Genomic DNA, 16503 nt, shown 5'->3' with positions numbered 1-16503 from the left:
GGAACCTAGATAAAAAATAGTCTCCATTAACACAGGAAAAGGTCACACTTGCAAGACTGAAAGTGTATTACTGTTCATATTTGTACCATTTGACTAAGACACATTATTGACATAATGCTGCTACATATTGTCAAGTAGATCTTAAAATGTGGTACTTGTGTGGAACAATAGAGGCTTTCAGGCCTAGTCCAGCCAAAAACCTGAAATTTAATTTCAAAGCCTGCTTTATCTCGAGGTATTTTGTTTTTCCAGTGCAGCCACACCAACTATTCATCAAAATAAAATCATTCATATATTCATTCAAAATAAATGCAAGATTTATTTCAATTTACAAACTTTCTCCATGGAAATCAATGCTGCATAACACATACATGAAGGAGTAGAAAACATTTGATACAATAAAGCAGGTAATGACAACTCGTCTCAAACAAACATCTTACTTCCCATTCTGGTGCTGTATGTCAAAACAAATAAATCAGTGTCCATTGGACAAATAGCATGACTAGTTGTACAGACAGAATCTGTATTAAAAATGCTACCTACATAAATCAGCACATTATTCCAACTCAGCCAGTGCATAGATGACAACTTTAAGGCAATTTTATGCAGAACTGTATCGTGTAGAGTAACTTTAATGCCAGTACAATCATTAATCTGAAATTATTTTTAAGCAGTTTTTTTTTTTAAACTTCATGGGTTTAATGATAGCTTGTAGAGGAACATGATTTGTATTCTCCTTTTTAAAGCTTTTAGAAGTGCTGGAGGTTTGGGGGAGTTTCAGATCTTTATTTTCACTCAAATTTGATTCCCTGGGCAAGAGGCAGTTCTTTGCTGTAATTGATGGTGCTGAAACAAAAAACAACAAAAAAAAGTTAATTAGAGCAATCTAGTGCTACTGTACATGAACAATGGCAACAGTCAGAAATGCCCTCTAGAATAGTAGACCATGTCACATTACATGATTTTAAAGAAACAAATAACTTGATATTAAATATTGTCAAAAACATGTGGGTGTATAATTCTGTAATCCCACAATGTCAAATACATACACATTGTTTACTATACTTCTCTCTCTTTTTTTTTTTTTTTGCATCATCTCATTAATAACCCTACTGACAACTCAAAAACCTGCTCTATAAAATATATATAAAAGAGAAGTCAGAGAATAATGTAGAACCCACCCTTCAAAAGCCTAGATGATTCACAAACAACTTCAACAATATTGTGAGATCACTAAAGGCCGTATTCCCAAAGCATTTAACCCTCATGCGAAGTTAACACCATTTTCATGTTTTTCATTTTACAAAAACAAGGGTGCAGTGCAAAGTTAACACAGTGGTAAAAGGCTTTGTAAATATGGCCCTATATCTGGACTGCACACTTACCAGGTGGATCTTCTCATGTACTGTTTCCATGCATCACTTCCGGACTCTCTCCCTCCACCCGTGTGCTTCTCACCACCTACAAATAAATTAAACAGCTAGTAGAATAGAAGCATACCTTTTGTAAATGTATACTGTTGTGTGCACTTGTCTGGGAATAAAAGACTACCAGTTAAATACCCTACCCTTTCCAGGAAATAAACTGTATTTTGTTCCAAAAATGACAAACAGACGGCCCTGCCCATTGTCTGGCTTACCAAAAGCTCCTCCAATTTCAGCCCCACTAGTTGGAATGTTCACATTTACAATTCCACAATCTGATCCTTTGGGTCTGGGGGGAAAAAAAAAAAACAGGTCGGAGAATGTTATCGAAATCTGACCTAATGAAACATCAACAGACACCATTGTAATCTAGTGCTAGACTTAGATTTGCAATTATTTAGACAGAACTCAAAGACAAATTGTCATTTACAGATATCTCAAAACAATGACATTTGGTCTATAAAAAAAACAGACAATTTAATATACAAAAATGTATCTGAAACCATATCCAGTGAGTAAACAACTATAAACAATAATGGAGAAATTTCAGGTGTGTGTATATATATATATATATATATATATATATATATATATATATATATACACACACACACACACATATATATACACACACACACTTTTTTTTCATTTAGATAGTCCAATTACTTTCTCTCCAGTTTTCTTCCAATTCCGTTCCCTCACTGCAGCAATTCCCTACAACAGCTCAGGAGAACCGAAGGTCAGTGGGCGTCTTCCGATCCCATGCCCAAGACAAATGCCTCTTTACACCTAGGAACTCGAGAGCGGATGTCAGCGAGCTCTGAAGGACAAAGGCCAAGTAGTCCAATGAGGAGGGTCTCTGCCCGTTTTGCCTCTCTAACCTAAGGAACGCCAGAGCCAATGAAACAATCCCTATACAATCAATTTTAAGTTCACAATAACACTTTACCCCAGCCAGCGGAACACTTTGCCCATATCGGTAGTGAAGATGCTGCTGGACAGTCCTTGTTTTACTTCATTGTTCCTTGCAAAAGCTTCTTCCTCCGTCTGCAGGAAGAAATTTTATTGCTTAGGTGTTCATAAAAACACTTTGAAGCTTAATTCTAACTTACACTGTATTTTAGTTGACCTGATGCATCCTAAAATGAATAGAGATTATTAACGTTTATTAAAACACTAAAACTGTCGCTATCAGCTCTGTCACAGGTCATACATAATATCTGATCACAAGTACAGTGCTCACCCTTTATAAGGCGGCCCCTCATACTGTGTGTAGCAGGGCAGGGCCCTGCTTGTAAATAGTGTTGGTTTGTGTACTGGTGGTTGTGGTTGGCAGGGATGGGGTTAATTCCTATCCCTGCCAAATACATGTGAGAATGAGGCTGGAGCCTTAATTGAATGATTAATGGTTAATTAGGCTCCAGTCACATGGTATTTAAGGAGGGGAAAATCCTTTGTTTGGGAGGTTGGTGTTTGGGTGAGTGTACCCTGTGGGTTAAACTGTGTTATTCTGTGGTAGTCAGTGAAGGCAAATGCCCAGCCTGACAGCAATGTTTATTATGGTTGTGTTTAAACCTTTTAATTTTGGCCCTTGTGCCAGTTACTTTGTTCCTGTGTTGCTGTTAATGGTTTTTGTGACTTGTTTTATTTAACCTTTTCATTTTGCTCTGCGTGCAGTGTTTTGATTTATTTTTTGTTTGAATAAAAACGTGCACCAGTGCTTTCAACCCCACAAGTACCTGCCTCTGTCAGCCTCCTGGTCTGGGGACTTCACCACAAAGCCGTCCTGTCACACTGCAGAACAGGCTATAAGGGATGGTCATGGCTCCCATTTGCCCCATAATGCCACTACACTAACACTAGTAGTCTCATTATAAGGCGGAGCACAAAACAGCACGGTCTCTTAACTATGGCTCCCGACTACAGTGTTATAAAGGGGGAGCACTGTATACTGATGCAATGCACTATTCTTTCAAATACATTAGACTCTGGCTAAGAACCCCCCTCGGTAAGCAAGAGAAGTGTTCTCTAAGACAGAGTTGATCATCGGACACAATATGCCAAGGCTAAATCACGATATGAATCCATAAATACAAATGAATTTTTATTACTTGTGTCATGACACACGTTCATCAACATATGAAATGAACAGAATAAGTAAGAGAAAAGCAATAGGCAAGCATGTTAATAAACTATAATAATAAACTAACAGACAAACAAACTATGTCTATAGGAACTGTGCAATACTGAGAAATATAAAACTAAAAAATATAGCTGGACTTGCTATTTTTATTACGTATTCTTTTTGTTCTGGCCATTACTGGGTATATCATTTTCAGCCTAAAACAGAAGGAACTGCACCCATTTCTGCTTTGTATCCTTCAAAAATCCATAGAATTTTCAGAGTAAATTATCACACATTAACAACACTTACATATAATGTGCACCTTATGAAATGTGACGGGTGTTACATATGGACTGAACGTGTCCATTACCACACACATGCTCTGCTAAATGTTTCTACTGTAAGGAAGAATAACGTATTTGCTGGCTGTAATACTGGTGTAAAGATGGGCACTCCACTAGACGTGTTCTCACAAGAACGAGAGCTCATTTCAGGACAATTAGCCTCAGCTGCTCCACTGGCCTTTCATTTAGCTCAGCTCATAGATTACAGAAGATGTGTAGATTTGTTAAGATGCTGTCTTCATTGCCTGGATGTGTTGTACCTTACATTGCATTGCCACAGTCACACTTAGGTTTTTGTTATTATGTTGCTACCTTGAAATGGCTATTGTTACATCAGAGAAAGGAATTTAAAGCACAACAGGTTGACTAGCATTCAGAAAAGTTACTGTACATTTTTTTTTTCCTTTTTGCATCAGGTTTGCTATTTTTATCACATATCCAAGTTCTGGGTCCAATAATCAGCTAGGGATTGTTACCAGACTTGTTTCTCTCCACAAGTGGTGCCAGCTAAGTTCAAGTGGCTGTATATTAGGGATGATTACTGTTGCTAAAATGTTATTACTGCGGCCACAAATCCTTTGCAAAGGCTCTTACCTTAAACTTGAGCACATACAGGATCGGGGCAAATGTTTCTGTGTGGACAATAGGTGCATTGTGGGCAAGACCAGTGACAATTGTGGGCTCCACATAGTTTCCAGGTCGATCTATCACCTAAAACATGAATACATTTTTTTTTTTTTTTTTTAATAAAAACAAAGTGTTACCTTATTTAATCAACAACATAGTTTCCAATATAAATGTTAAAGGTTTAGGGTGTAATATTTCTAAAAAGACTAAAACGTTTTATATAAAAAAAATGTTTTAATAAGATGCACACTATTTTAGAAATACCACTCTGTTGCTTACCTTTCCTCCACACACCACAGTGCCCCCTTGCTGTTTGGCTTGATCAACTGCAGCCAAGTACATGTCCACTGCCTGTTTGGTGTGGAGAGGTCCATACATAGTGCTAGCTGTGAACACAAACAGGTAAAATGATGAAAACCCATGCATTCAATATTCCAAGACAGACGCAGTGTGAAGTCTGATTTTTGCATAGATCTCCACACTCGGTACATATTGTTTAAGTTACAGAAAGCTAATCAATACATTTTCTCTCCCACCTACAGAGGTCCTTGAAAATAACCTGTCTTGCTCAGCTGCTGCTTTCAATTTAAAAGCGGTACATCTCTAATTCTAATTAAAATTGAAGTACAGTTCATTGCTGATACAGTATAATCCAGAGGATGTTAGGTTACCACACGTTGAAATTACTGCATTTGCAGCCCAGTTTTCACATCTCCCAATTTACAGGAAAGTATTACAATGAAGCTGATCGTTTCTCTGTCTATTATAATTTAACATAAATGGGTACCTGTCCATCTTTTAACAACAACAAAAAAAATAAGTTATGTTATAAAGCAAGTAAGGAACAACTTGGGTGAAAAACGTGCACTGTAAAACAAATTCAAATTTCACCCAGTATAGTGTTTTCCCTCCTATTTTCAAAATGCAAATTCCTTCCAAGTTTTTACATCATTCACCCACATGATTTTCAGAAAGCTTTCTGGGCCAGGCTAACCTAGGTTCAACAGAACAATCTCAGAATATGCTAGTAAACCTGGAATACCAATAGACTGGAAACCCTGATTACAAGAATACTTCTCTATTATTATATACACACACACTAAGCGAAGCTAAGCTAAAATAACGAAATCACTGTCGATTTAGAATCACATTAGAATGTACTTACGATCCCAAGGATCACCGATTCGGACTTGCTTGTAGGCCTTGGCTAATTTTTCAACCACTACATCGTGAACACTTTCATGCAAGAACTAAAAAAAATAATAATAATAAATCTGTGTTAGTCTTATTGGTAAACTGAGTAATGCATAAATCAGTATTCTGAACAGGTAAGAAAGGCTTGTATTTCAAAATATATAATGTTAGTACCAATGGCCGGATTTTTGTGACCTAGCATGCACATTCCTCACACTATAGGAAGTGCGCGTCAAACACTGTACGACTTTAAAAGGGTGGGTAAATTGCCTGTAAAAAAGCTATACAATTTGCCAAAAATCTCAGAAAGCCGTACCTTATGATAGTGAGACTCACCAGTGCAAATCCAATTTGTGATGTAGCCTTGCACAACTTTCCATTATAACTAAATGCCTTAACAAGCAATCCACAGATATTTTTTATCCTTTAGACTTTTGTTGTCTTCGTGTTTGGTGATTGGATAGCCAATTGCTTTAAGCGTAGACTTTTCTGTCCCTTAGCAGTAAGATGCAATACACTGTACACTAACCTTAAGTAGCACCTGTAAAAGGGTACCCCTATCTATTGAATTAGCATAGCTGGGAACTGGTTGCCAGTGGCTTTATTATTGTTGCAGGCTACCAACAGCACCAGGCTGGAGAAACCACCTAGAGTTGAAGTAAAATCTCTTAAAACAAATTCACTGAGCAAGATTTGTTTTAAAAGAAGTGCTCTGGCTTTGTGTTCTGTGTGACATCATGGGTCGTTATTGCTGTGTTACCTGATTGGCAATGTTGGCAATAATCCTTACAGGCTGCACTTGCAGTGCTTCAACACAAACTAAAAACTCTGTGGAAACCCAGTTTAAGAAAGCTGCACAATATCAGTAATCACGCAAGGCCAAATTGGAACACAGACAGAAACATTTAAATATACCCTCCCGTATTTTAATATTAATTAGCTTATTTGCATTTGGAAGGAGAATTTCTCTGGCTAAAAGAAAACTACATAGAAACCCACACTACCCAAAAAGGTACTACCAAAATAGCGTGAGAAACTAACAGCCATAGCATTTCACAGGTCAAAGTGAATTCACTCCTCACCATATTACTGCTCTCTTGACAAACTTTCTTTACCTGAAATTATTTTTAAAAAAATAGGACTCGATTCCTACCAATCGCCTAGTTGTTGTGCATCGCTGTCCTGCAGTTCCCACAGCAGCAAACAGAGCCGATGGTATCACAAGGTTCAGATCAGCATCCTCGAAAACTATGAAAATACAAAGCACGTGTATGAAGGTTGATGGATCATTGATGGGGGGCGGGGCAGTTTAAATCCAATACCAATCAGTTCAAGATCTCTACTTATTTATGATGTACTCAGAACTACTTGTCACAACAACTGCAGTTTAAGATTGACACTATCCAAAATTGTCAAACATTAGCGAGTAAATGACTTCATGGTGTCATACTAGTAGGCCATATTCATATTTTGCACCCCCTTCCCCAGTAGAATAAACATACACTAAAGGATTTTCCACTGCAATTGTTAGAAACTGCCAAGTGTATAAGGCAAGGATAGAATGGTTTATATTCATTTTAAATTGGAATGCTGTGTACATATTGTTTAATGTGAAGTGGCTCAGTTTTTACTGCTGATGCACAATGCTTTGCGTTAGAAGAAGCAGCAATACAAGAAATCATGCCAAGATGGGCATCTGCTTCATAATGTGGTTACTGTAGCACATGCTAATATTAGACATTAGTCCAATATCTTTTAATTGGGTCACAGGAACCTTATATCCCTTTTTAATAATTCACTAACAAAATCAACTTACCTATTATGGCATTGTTCCCACCAAGCTCCAACAACTGCCGTCCTGCAGGGAGACAAACAAGGAAGAACTATGATCTTTTGGACTCCTTTAGAAATAAGTAACTCAGGGCAGGTGCTTGTGCTAAAGCTTATATAGTGCTCCCAAAGTGATTGTGCAACATGCCTTCACTAATTCATTGCTCTCAATATTTCAGTACTGATGTGAAAATCAAATAAGATACTATCTTAAGATACCACTTTATTTCCAATTGTACCATTTTCATTACACAGACAGGAAGGGACCAAGTGACGATCTACTGTAACAAAACAAAAACAAGGTACAGTGGGAGAATACTTTGCACTGTGAGCTCAGTTATTAAAGAGTAACCTCAATGAATTAAAAAAAAAAAAAAAAAAACACACTTGCGCCTTTAATTACCTGGAAACATTCCCTGTGGATAACATTTAAAAGTTAAACCAAACTTGACACTTTATATATTAAATAAGCTTTGTTCCTTGAAAAAAATATGGGGGAAAAATAATGGTTCTTCAATGTCTGATACTAGTGGAATAATGTGGTCTTCCCTTGAGAAATTCTGAAGAAAACCCTGGTGCACAGTATATAAAAAAAAAAGAATGTTCGTTCTCTAGGGAACCTGTACCAGCACATTTCTACAGCCCCTCATGTTAAAAGCCAACTGAGCATTTCTGGAGCAGTAAAAGGAAACACAATCGGTTTGGTTTACATAAAAATAAAAATAAGTCTCACCTTCGTGCCACACTATTTTAGTAGTACCTTTTCAGCAGCTTGGGTTTACATGTAGTTTTCTTTTAGGGACAGAGTATATATGGTATGGCTTTCGGATGTGTTGCCATACAAAACAAACAAAAAAAAAACACTTAGTTTATCATGAGAAGGCGATTTACCCATCCTTTTTAGCCGTACCATATTTTGCCAATGCATTTCCTACAGCGTGAGGAATGTGCGTGCCATGTCATATTCTCATGACATGGGAGAGAGAATTTGGAGTTTTTAAACTGTAAACTAAGCCATACAGAATCTATAATCAAAACTCACCAAATCGCTCCTGTACAGTCAGGGCTACCTGCTTCCCTACATTGGTGCTGCCAGTGAAGGATACAAGGTCCACTCGCTCATCCTTGGCAAGGGCAGTTCTGGAGAGGACACACCACTTCATTAAACACAGCAATGCCAACCAATAAAATAATAAGGCTGAAAGTCTTGCTCATCTGAAACACTGCAACTCTTAAATGCTTTCTGAAGAAAGAAGAACACTTCACCTGAAATGTGGTCACAACCTGTTCCGTTTTTTTACAAGAAATTTCCAGTACAATAACTGTCGTGATACAGTAATGCTTGGCACATGAACAAGGATGAGAAATGAAATCTTACCCAATATCGGCTCCCCCACAGGTCATAGAACAAATAGCACCTGGTAGCTTATTCTCTTCCAAAACCTCTGCAACAATTCTGAAATATGATTGGAGGGAAAAAAATATACGAGGTGAATGCTAGCTAAGTAATATTAATATGCACTGATCATATTTTAAAACACTGCTTTAGAGAGTGGCGAGAACCTTATGCAAACATCTATAAAAAAAAAAAAAAGGTGTAATTCTAAGTTTCCAGTGCATCCCGGATCTGGTTCATAATGCATAAACACAAGATTCACTCGACAAGAAAAAAAAAATACAATATCTCATAACACTAAAGACTTCTTTTTATTTAATATGCACTTTTTGGATGGAATTCCTGGAAAAACAGAAAGTTACTCCAGGTGATGGTAATGGTATACTAAACAGTACTTACTTTGTGACTGCTACGCTGGTTAATGGAGTTGTGGGTGCTCCTTTCCTATTAATTGAAGACAAATTTACTATCAGTATCTCATTGGCTATTGCTACAGAGCCTTCAGACTAATTTCCAACAAAATTATGCATTTCTTATTTTTTTAAAAATCCAATAAACTGTATGAAGTTTATTATACTGTATAAGCTGTACGATTACACATCTGCACTGTCTAGCTATTACCATACCAGAGACAGACATTTCCAGAGATCAGCGCTATGGCATTATTCCAACCATAAACAGCTACAGGGAAGTTAAATGCAGTAATGATTCCAACAAGACCAACTGGATTCCACTGTTCAATCAGGGCATGGCCTGGCCCTGGAAATAAAAAAACACATTACACTTTATTATACAGCAAACCGGACACTGCTCTACTACTGTTTTTCTTAGGAAGGTCAGTCGTTCTGTTACTAATCAATACAGGTGCACTCCACTTATAACAGACTGCAAGGGACAATGGAAATCAGAACTTTATAAACGAACTACGTAGTAAACACAATTTGAACTGCGAACAGAAGTACCTTCAATATAAACAATACAAGAAAGCTTAACTGCCAAAGAACGGGAGCTGATTATTTGTACAAAACACGCTGTGGGCAGTACAATAAAATAATTGTACCATTTTACAAATTTATATTTTTGATAAATGTAATTAAAACTGTATACATTATACATTTAAACTGTACAACGGCTGTGCCAATAAAAACATAGAAGAATAAAAGTTAACAGAAACTGTTTTTCCTGCCTGGCGTCACAAATGCCGCTGTGACTCATTTACTGTACCTTATTTGCGCAAAATATTTGCCTGTGGAACATGAAAACTGTGTGTATTACAGTACTGTATTTATTCAACTGTGCGTATTACAGTACTATATTTATTAAACAGTACTGTATTTATTAAATTGTGTGTATTAAACACAAAAGACCTGCTGTGGAACAGGAAAACTGTACGTATTAAAACGGTTATAAATGAGTCTGTTTTAACCAGAGTAATTCCCCATTAACACACATGTTTGGCAGGGACATGCCTCCTCAAAAAGTTGTAAACAGATTTCAGCCATCAAATAACAGTTGTTATGTTTTAATAAAACTTTCATTGAATGCTTATTGGGAACAGATGGCAGGAATCACGGATTTCAGTTTTACATTGATTTAAATGTCAGTTTCTTGTTTTTCAAATTGCAGCAGTGTGCTTATCTATTTAATATGTTTAGTTTTTAGTACATATCAATCTTCATGTCTTTTTAAATTAGAGATCTGTTCCACTCCAGAACAGATTTCATGAAACCTACAGTAGAAGTTACAAGTTTGGGGAAAAAAATGACCAGTACATCAATTACCCAGTCAGGATTTCCATTAACTGTTTAACTGTTTCAAAAGCTAGTTGACGGGCAGACTGAAGCCGTCAATCAGTTTGACTTGAAGCAAAAGGTCAGTGACAGGCAGCTAGAAACACTGACTGTCACCTCTAGACTGTGCCCTTTAAAAGGCCTCGGCAATCGAATGAGTGATTCAGCTGTTCCTGTCTTAGTGCATGCTTGTTAACAAAGCCAGTCAGCGCTACGCCGATTCAATCCACGTCCCCTCCTTTCGTTCCTCCTGGAGGGGAGGATTTCTTTATTTCGTTTTCATCCATGTGATTGACTGTGTCTCGTGTGTTCGTTGAAGTGAAAGCATAAAACAAGTGCAGTTTAATTTTTATATTTTGTAAGTGATTTTAGTCTAGATATGCAAGTCTGGTCTTATGCAAGTTTGAGCACTCTCCTATCTTTTCAGTACAAAATGCTTTAATTCACGCTGACATTATACCTGTAGTTAAGTTATGCTAAGAACTATTGTGTCAAATATTTTAATTTGAAATTCTGAAGTGAAATATGTATGTTAAATGAGAAAAAAGTACTTTGGAAACAAATTACTTTTGAAAATAAATTAAGCACATAGGGGGGTGCCGGGTGAGACAAGCTGCTGCGTCGGAGTGCAAGACTGTTTGTTGTTTTTGAACAGGGGTCGGGAATAATCGTCCAATAAACTGTGGATTCGAGTGCCTGCAAATTTATGTGTCTCTTCCTACATTTTCAACTGCACGCTACAATATTAATTTGGCTTGTGGGCATTGTAAATCATTTCAGGAACAAAAATGCCAATATTCATTATAAGGCAAAACACAAATAACGCGGACCCCAACAACTGCATTATAAATGGGGTAGCACTGTATGTTGATTTAACTCCTCCTCCTACAAATTGGATATTCATTTATTTAACTTTATACTACCATACAGGGCCAAAATAGCAATTCAATGTGCATGTTCTCTAAGGAGCTATTTTTATATCTGCTCTGATCTGTTATACATACAAGATCCTTTGTTTTAAACTAAAAACAGTACATGTTACATAAGTAAACAAGTACTGTGAAACTAAGAAAAAAATACATAACTATTAACCAGATAAACTTAAATCCGTAATCCTGTTGCACACTATTGAGAACTACACACAAAGTACAACGATGAGGGGAATAAAATGTACACTGTTGTCTTAAACAGAATGTTACACAAATAAAAGACACACGTTCACTGAAAAAAACGTCTGTTATTGCAATTCCAAACTGACTATAACAAATCTGTCTTTTGTCAAGTTGCAACTCACTTTCGGACGGTAGCACAGGTCCACCGATCATTCGAGAGAGGCCGACAGCATAGTCACAGACGTCTATGTACTCCTGGACTTCTCCAACACCTTCAACAAAGATCTTGCCCATTTCCAAGGAAACCTAGTGAAAATAAAAGCAGAAATAAAAAGAAATTCAAATCAAGCAAAGCCAAATAGGTGAGCTGAAGTGAAATAAAGACTACTTGAAAAGCCCCTCTGAGAAACAGGGAGCAGAGTAGCAGGCTGATTAAACAGATACTCCATAGACTGGAGGGGTGGGGGTTAGCTTTCCTCAGAGATGATATTTATGAAAGTGTGTTTGCAGTGCATATACTGCTTGTTTCTTGTATGGATGTTTCTATTATGAATTACTGGTTTGATTTGTACATTTGTTACAATTAATGGAACACTCAGTTGCTGCTTGTGTTGAAACAGTGCTCCCCCAAAACATCTAAGCACTTGCTATCAATACTTGTAGATGCAGTGACATGTCTGTAGTGTTTGAGGCACAGTTGATTGCACCTTCAGGTCAGGTATGTTTGTCACCACTAGAAACCTGAGCTCTCATTTTTTCATACCATAAACTTAGATAATGATTTAGATCAGATCTTACCAGGCTGCCCAGAACTTTACTCTTCTTTCTTAAAGCATCTCCAATTTGTCTTACAATTTCTCCACGTTTTGGTGCTGGAATCTACAAAAAATAATGTTCAAGTATAGTATTAAAGTTCAGTTTTACAGTATGTTAAGTATTCATCTGCATTATCCTGTGATAAAAAAAGTGACTCTACTTACATCTGCCCAAACTTTCCACGCATCCTTTGCCTTTTTCACAGTTTCTTCATATTCCTGCATAGTCGCCTGGAAAGGAAATACAGATTACTACCCACAAGGTCACATTAAATATCTATGACAAAAGCATAACATGAACTGCACTGTAACTGTTTTTGTAACAGACTGGTCAGAGGATGAAACTTTTAGTTGAACTTAAGATATTTAAATATGCGATCTGTACAGATTTAGCTGGAGCCTTGTGTTAAATCAAATTCATTTGTTGGTCATTACCATGACCCCAGTATCGTTCACAGCACAAAACCAGAACAGAATTTAGCACAAATGGCGGGCTCTGACCTTTAGGGCACTTTTGCAGCTAGTTCACTTGCAAGTGATTCGAATCGTGGTTCACTTGCAAACTAACAATTTTTTTCAGGTTTGCTTTGGTTCGTTTTACACCAGAAAAATTCAAGCAAACTTGAGTTTCTTGTAAAGTGCATTCAGATGCGTTTGTCTGGGTGTCAGCTTCATCCAGACTAGAGTTCTATTGGCTTCACATTGCACTTTCCAAACGCACTCGTCTCCCTTGCCGATTACCTCTCAGGTAAAACTTTTTTTTTTTTGTGATGTGCTGTTGTGTACATGTGTGTGTTTTTGACAAGCCCTGTGTTTCGTATGCGAGACAGTAGGGGGACACTCCTTGGAGCTTGCTGAAGTATGTCACGTCCACGATTTGCTTCGCTGTTTGCAGCAGTTTGTTTCCTAGTTAACTGGAATATGTTTTGTTTCACATTGCAAAAAGTTGAAACGCAGCAAAGAGGCAAACGTACCGAGTCCACTTCCAGGCGAACTGAGACGACCATTTCAAATGACCTCGGTTCACTTGGGCCTCGTACACACACACTGCAGTTAGCGTGACAACCGTATTAACAAACTGCACTGGCTGCGGTTGTTTGTTGTACACACACGCCTTTCATTACTGAAGTGAGTGCTCTCCCTGTTAAACTAACAACTGAACTTGGACTGTGTGGCGGCAGCATGGAGGCTGTGTTTCTGTTTATGCTTTTGGAAGAAAGTACAGTACGTAATCGATCGAGAGCTCGTCAAGCACAGCTATGCTCTTTTCTGCAAAACCAGGAGCCGCCGTTTGGATTTTTCTGCACTGCTAAATACAGTGGCGACGATCTGCAGTACCATGGCAGGAGATCGAAACATTTCGGTGCTCTTCCGACCAGAAGGCTGGTGGGAACGACTTTAGTGGTGTCCAAATGACTGGATTAACACACACACATACACACACACACACAGTTGCTGCGCATTAAGTAACCAAACTGAATTAATAACAGAACTCGCTACTTGTTCTGAACAGGATTAACTAGTGCGGTTGCCGCTGCCTTTTGCAACCAAACTGTGTGTGTACTTAAACTGCATTTAGGCTGTGTGTGTACAAGGCCTTGGTTTGATGCGCATCCTGGTGCGATCAAGTGGTTCTCAGAGGTTTCGCATAGTACTCCAAGCAAACCGAACCGCACTTCAATCTGCATCAAAGGGTCAAACGAACTAGGTGGGAAAGTGCCCTTAGAAGGGGCCAGGATTAAAATGTTTAGTTCAGACATTTTCTGGCAGTAGATTTCAGCACGTTACCCTGCAGAAACCAATCAGAACTGGCATTTTTTAATTATATAAACAGTAAACAGAATATTTATTTTCACAACACACAAATAATGACTTACAGCGAATCAAGAACGTACCTGTCGGACTTTGGCAATAGGCTCATTGTTTGCAGGGCAGTAAGAGGTGATGACCTACAAAAGGCAGAGATTAGATTGGTTATGACCCGCATGTGGTCGAGCCTAGACCAGTATTAGGGACAATTCCATATGTCATCAGTTCAGGGTCTCTGCAAAGCAAGATCACGTGGTCTTGGTTGTCAGCAGTACTGTGTGCCAATGACCACATAGTTATAGGACTAAACTACCCACTCTACATACACCTTAGGATGGTCACTCCAGCCAAGGTGAGGAGAGGCACATTTGTAAGGCACAATGTAAACTGTGTAATTTAGTACCCATTGCTGGTAATCTAGGATCCTTTATTACGGATACGGTATACCAATGGTTACTCTAGATTTATTTTTAATGATGTACAATGTTTTGCATAAACTGAAAGAAACAGGAGCAGATGGGTACCCTGTCAAATAAGAAGAAACATAGCTCAATGTTCCAAGAATCATTAGAGATCATTAATCATTATTACTTCAGACTGAATTTATTATCAAATTAAAACTACCAATATTGCAGGGCTAGAGTAACGACGACTACCGACTGTAATTCTTATTTCCCTCCCTCCTAGTTTTTATAACAATATTAGAGGGTTATTATTTTTAAAAAAAATAGTTAACAATAAATGAATTTCAACAAATGCACTTCTTTGAACTTTACCCAAAACATGTGATGACTGGTGAGCAGACACTGGTTTTGAAACTGTTCTAATCGGTGTTAGGCAGTTCCAATAAATAATTCGGGCCACTGGTTGAAGATAATCACAATCATAACAACAGTTAACATGTCCTCGTTTTTTGTGTGTATTTTGCCAATGTTTTTAACATTATTTTTAGCAACGCGTTCAATGCGTTAATCCTATTTTGTGTGTATTTTGCCAATGTTTTTAACATTATTATTTTTAGCAACGCGTTCAATGCGTTAATCCTACCTTGCTGTCATGTTTCAGATTATTTTTAGCAGGCCATTATTATCTCTCGGTACTGAATACCTCCCTCTTACCTCTCCTTTCCCTCCCCAGGTCCCGTTGTAAACTCCGTCGTTTTCCTCCTTCAGTCCCAGTTCTTTCAGCCAGGAGTACTTGGGTTGATTAATCAAGAGAGTAGACATGGCTGCAGTCTGCCTGTAACAAGAAAAAAGGACTTTCCTCCTAAAGGCTGAACACCTTGTAATACTAACAGTCTGGGTAATAACTCGCTGCATGGCTCTGTTAAATTGACAAATAAAGAGACAGCAGACGGGTTTCAGGACCAGCCCTTCTAAACTGAACACTGATTGGATGAAAGGCGGCTCTACCCACAAAGCGTTTTTGGTGCTGTCAGGGGCACGAGGACATTTTGGTGCTGTATGTCATCAATATGCAACGTTCCACACAAGAATCAAAGAGGTGAAGTCAGCTATTAAGAGCAAACCAAATTATAATGAACACATAAACTAAGGTCCCTGTTCAAAGAAGGTAACTTACTTTACACAATACAATGCTACAACGTTTTGGTTTAAACTTAAGCAGTCTCAATCATAAAAATGATATTACACTCCTATTTTTTTTTAACCTGTGTACGTTGGACATTTACAAGAAACGTTTTGCTTCTATCTTAGATTAGTATTAGGAACAATGCCGTCTCCAGTGTGCCTACTTAAAAAGTTAAGATGCATTGTTTTAACATTGCAAAAATCTGCAAAATTACACCCTTAAACATTTCTACCGGTGTTTATAGCCCATAATGTAACCACATAACCCTTTTTGACCGTGTTGAAAACCTCGTACAACCGGCAGAAGCAGAGTGGCGCAGCGGAAGCGTGCTGGGCCCATAACCCAGAGGTCGATGGATCGAAACCATCCTCTGCTAATTTTTTTTTTTTTTTTTTTTTGGTCATATTAAAATTTAAAAATTTAACATACTGATTTAATACTAATATA

General features: G+C 37.8%; 1 protein-coding gene across 1 annotated transcript; it reads right to left on the bottom strand.

Annotated features, from left to right (window-relative positions):
• Positions 1-295: 295 nt before the first annotated feature.
• Positions 296-15845, bottom strand: LOC117418586 (alpha-aminoadipic semialdehyde dehydrogenase-like). The gene is made up of 18 exons (XM_059022388.1): positions 15585-15845; positions 14553-14606; positions 12823-12888; positions 12641-12721; positions 12025-12148; positions 9567-9699; positions 9340-9384; positions 8923-9000; positions 8587-8684; positions 7531-7572; positions 6868-6962; positions 5686-5770; positions 4800-4906; positions 4488-4604; positions 2374-2471; positions 1640-1713; positions 1386-1461; positions 296-846 (listed from the first exon to the last, which is right to left on the bottom strand). Exons 1-18 carry the CDS (start codon positions 15783-15785, stop codon positions 792-794), a joined length of 1629 nt encoding a protein of 542 aa, XP_058878371.1. The 5' UTR covers positions 15786-15845; the 3' UTR covers positions 296-791.
• Between the last annotated feature and the right edge of the window lie 658 nt (positions 15846-16503).

This window comes from Acipenser ruthenus, chromosome 1 (genome assembly GCF_902713425.1).
Source record: "Acipenser ruthenus chromosome 1, fAciRut3.2 maternal haplotype, whole genome shotgun sequence".
In the NCBI taxonomy this organism is placed as follows: domain Eukaryota; kingdom Metazoa; phylum Chordata; class Actinopteri; order Acipenseriformes; family Acipenseridae; genus Acipenser; species Acipenser ruthenus.
This window is presented reverse-complemented; position numbering and strand designations above follow the sequence as displayed.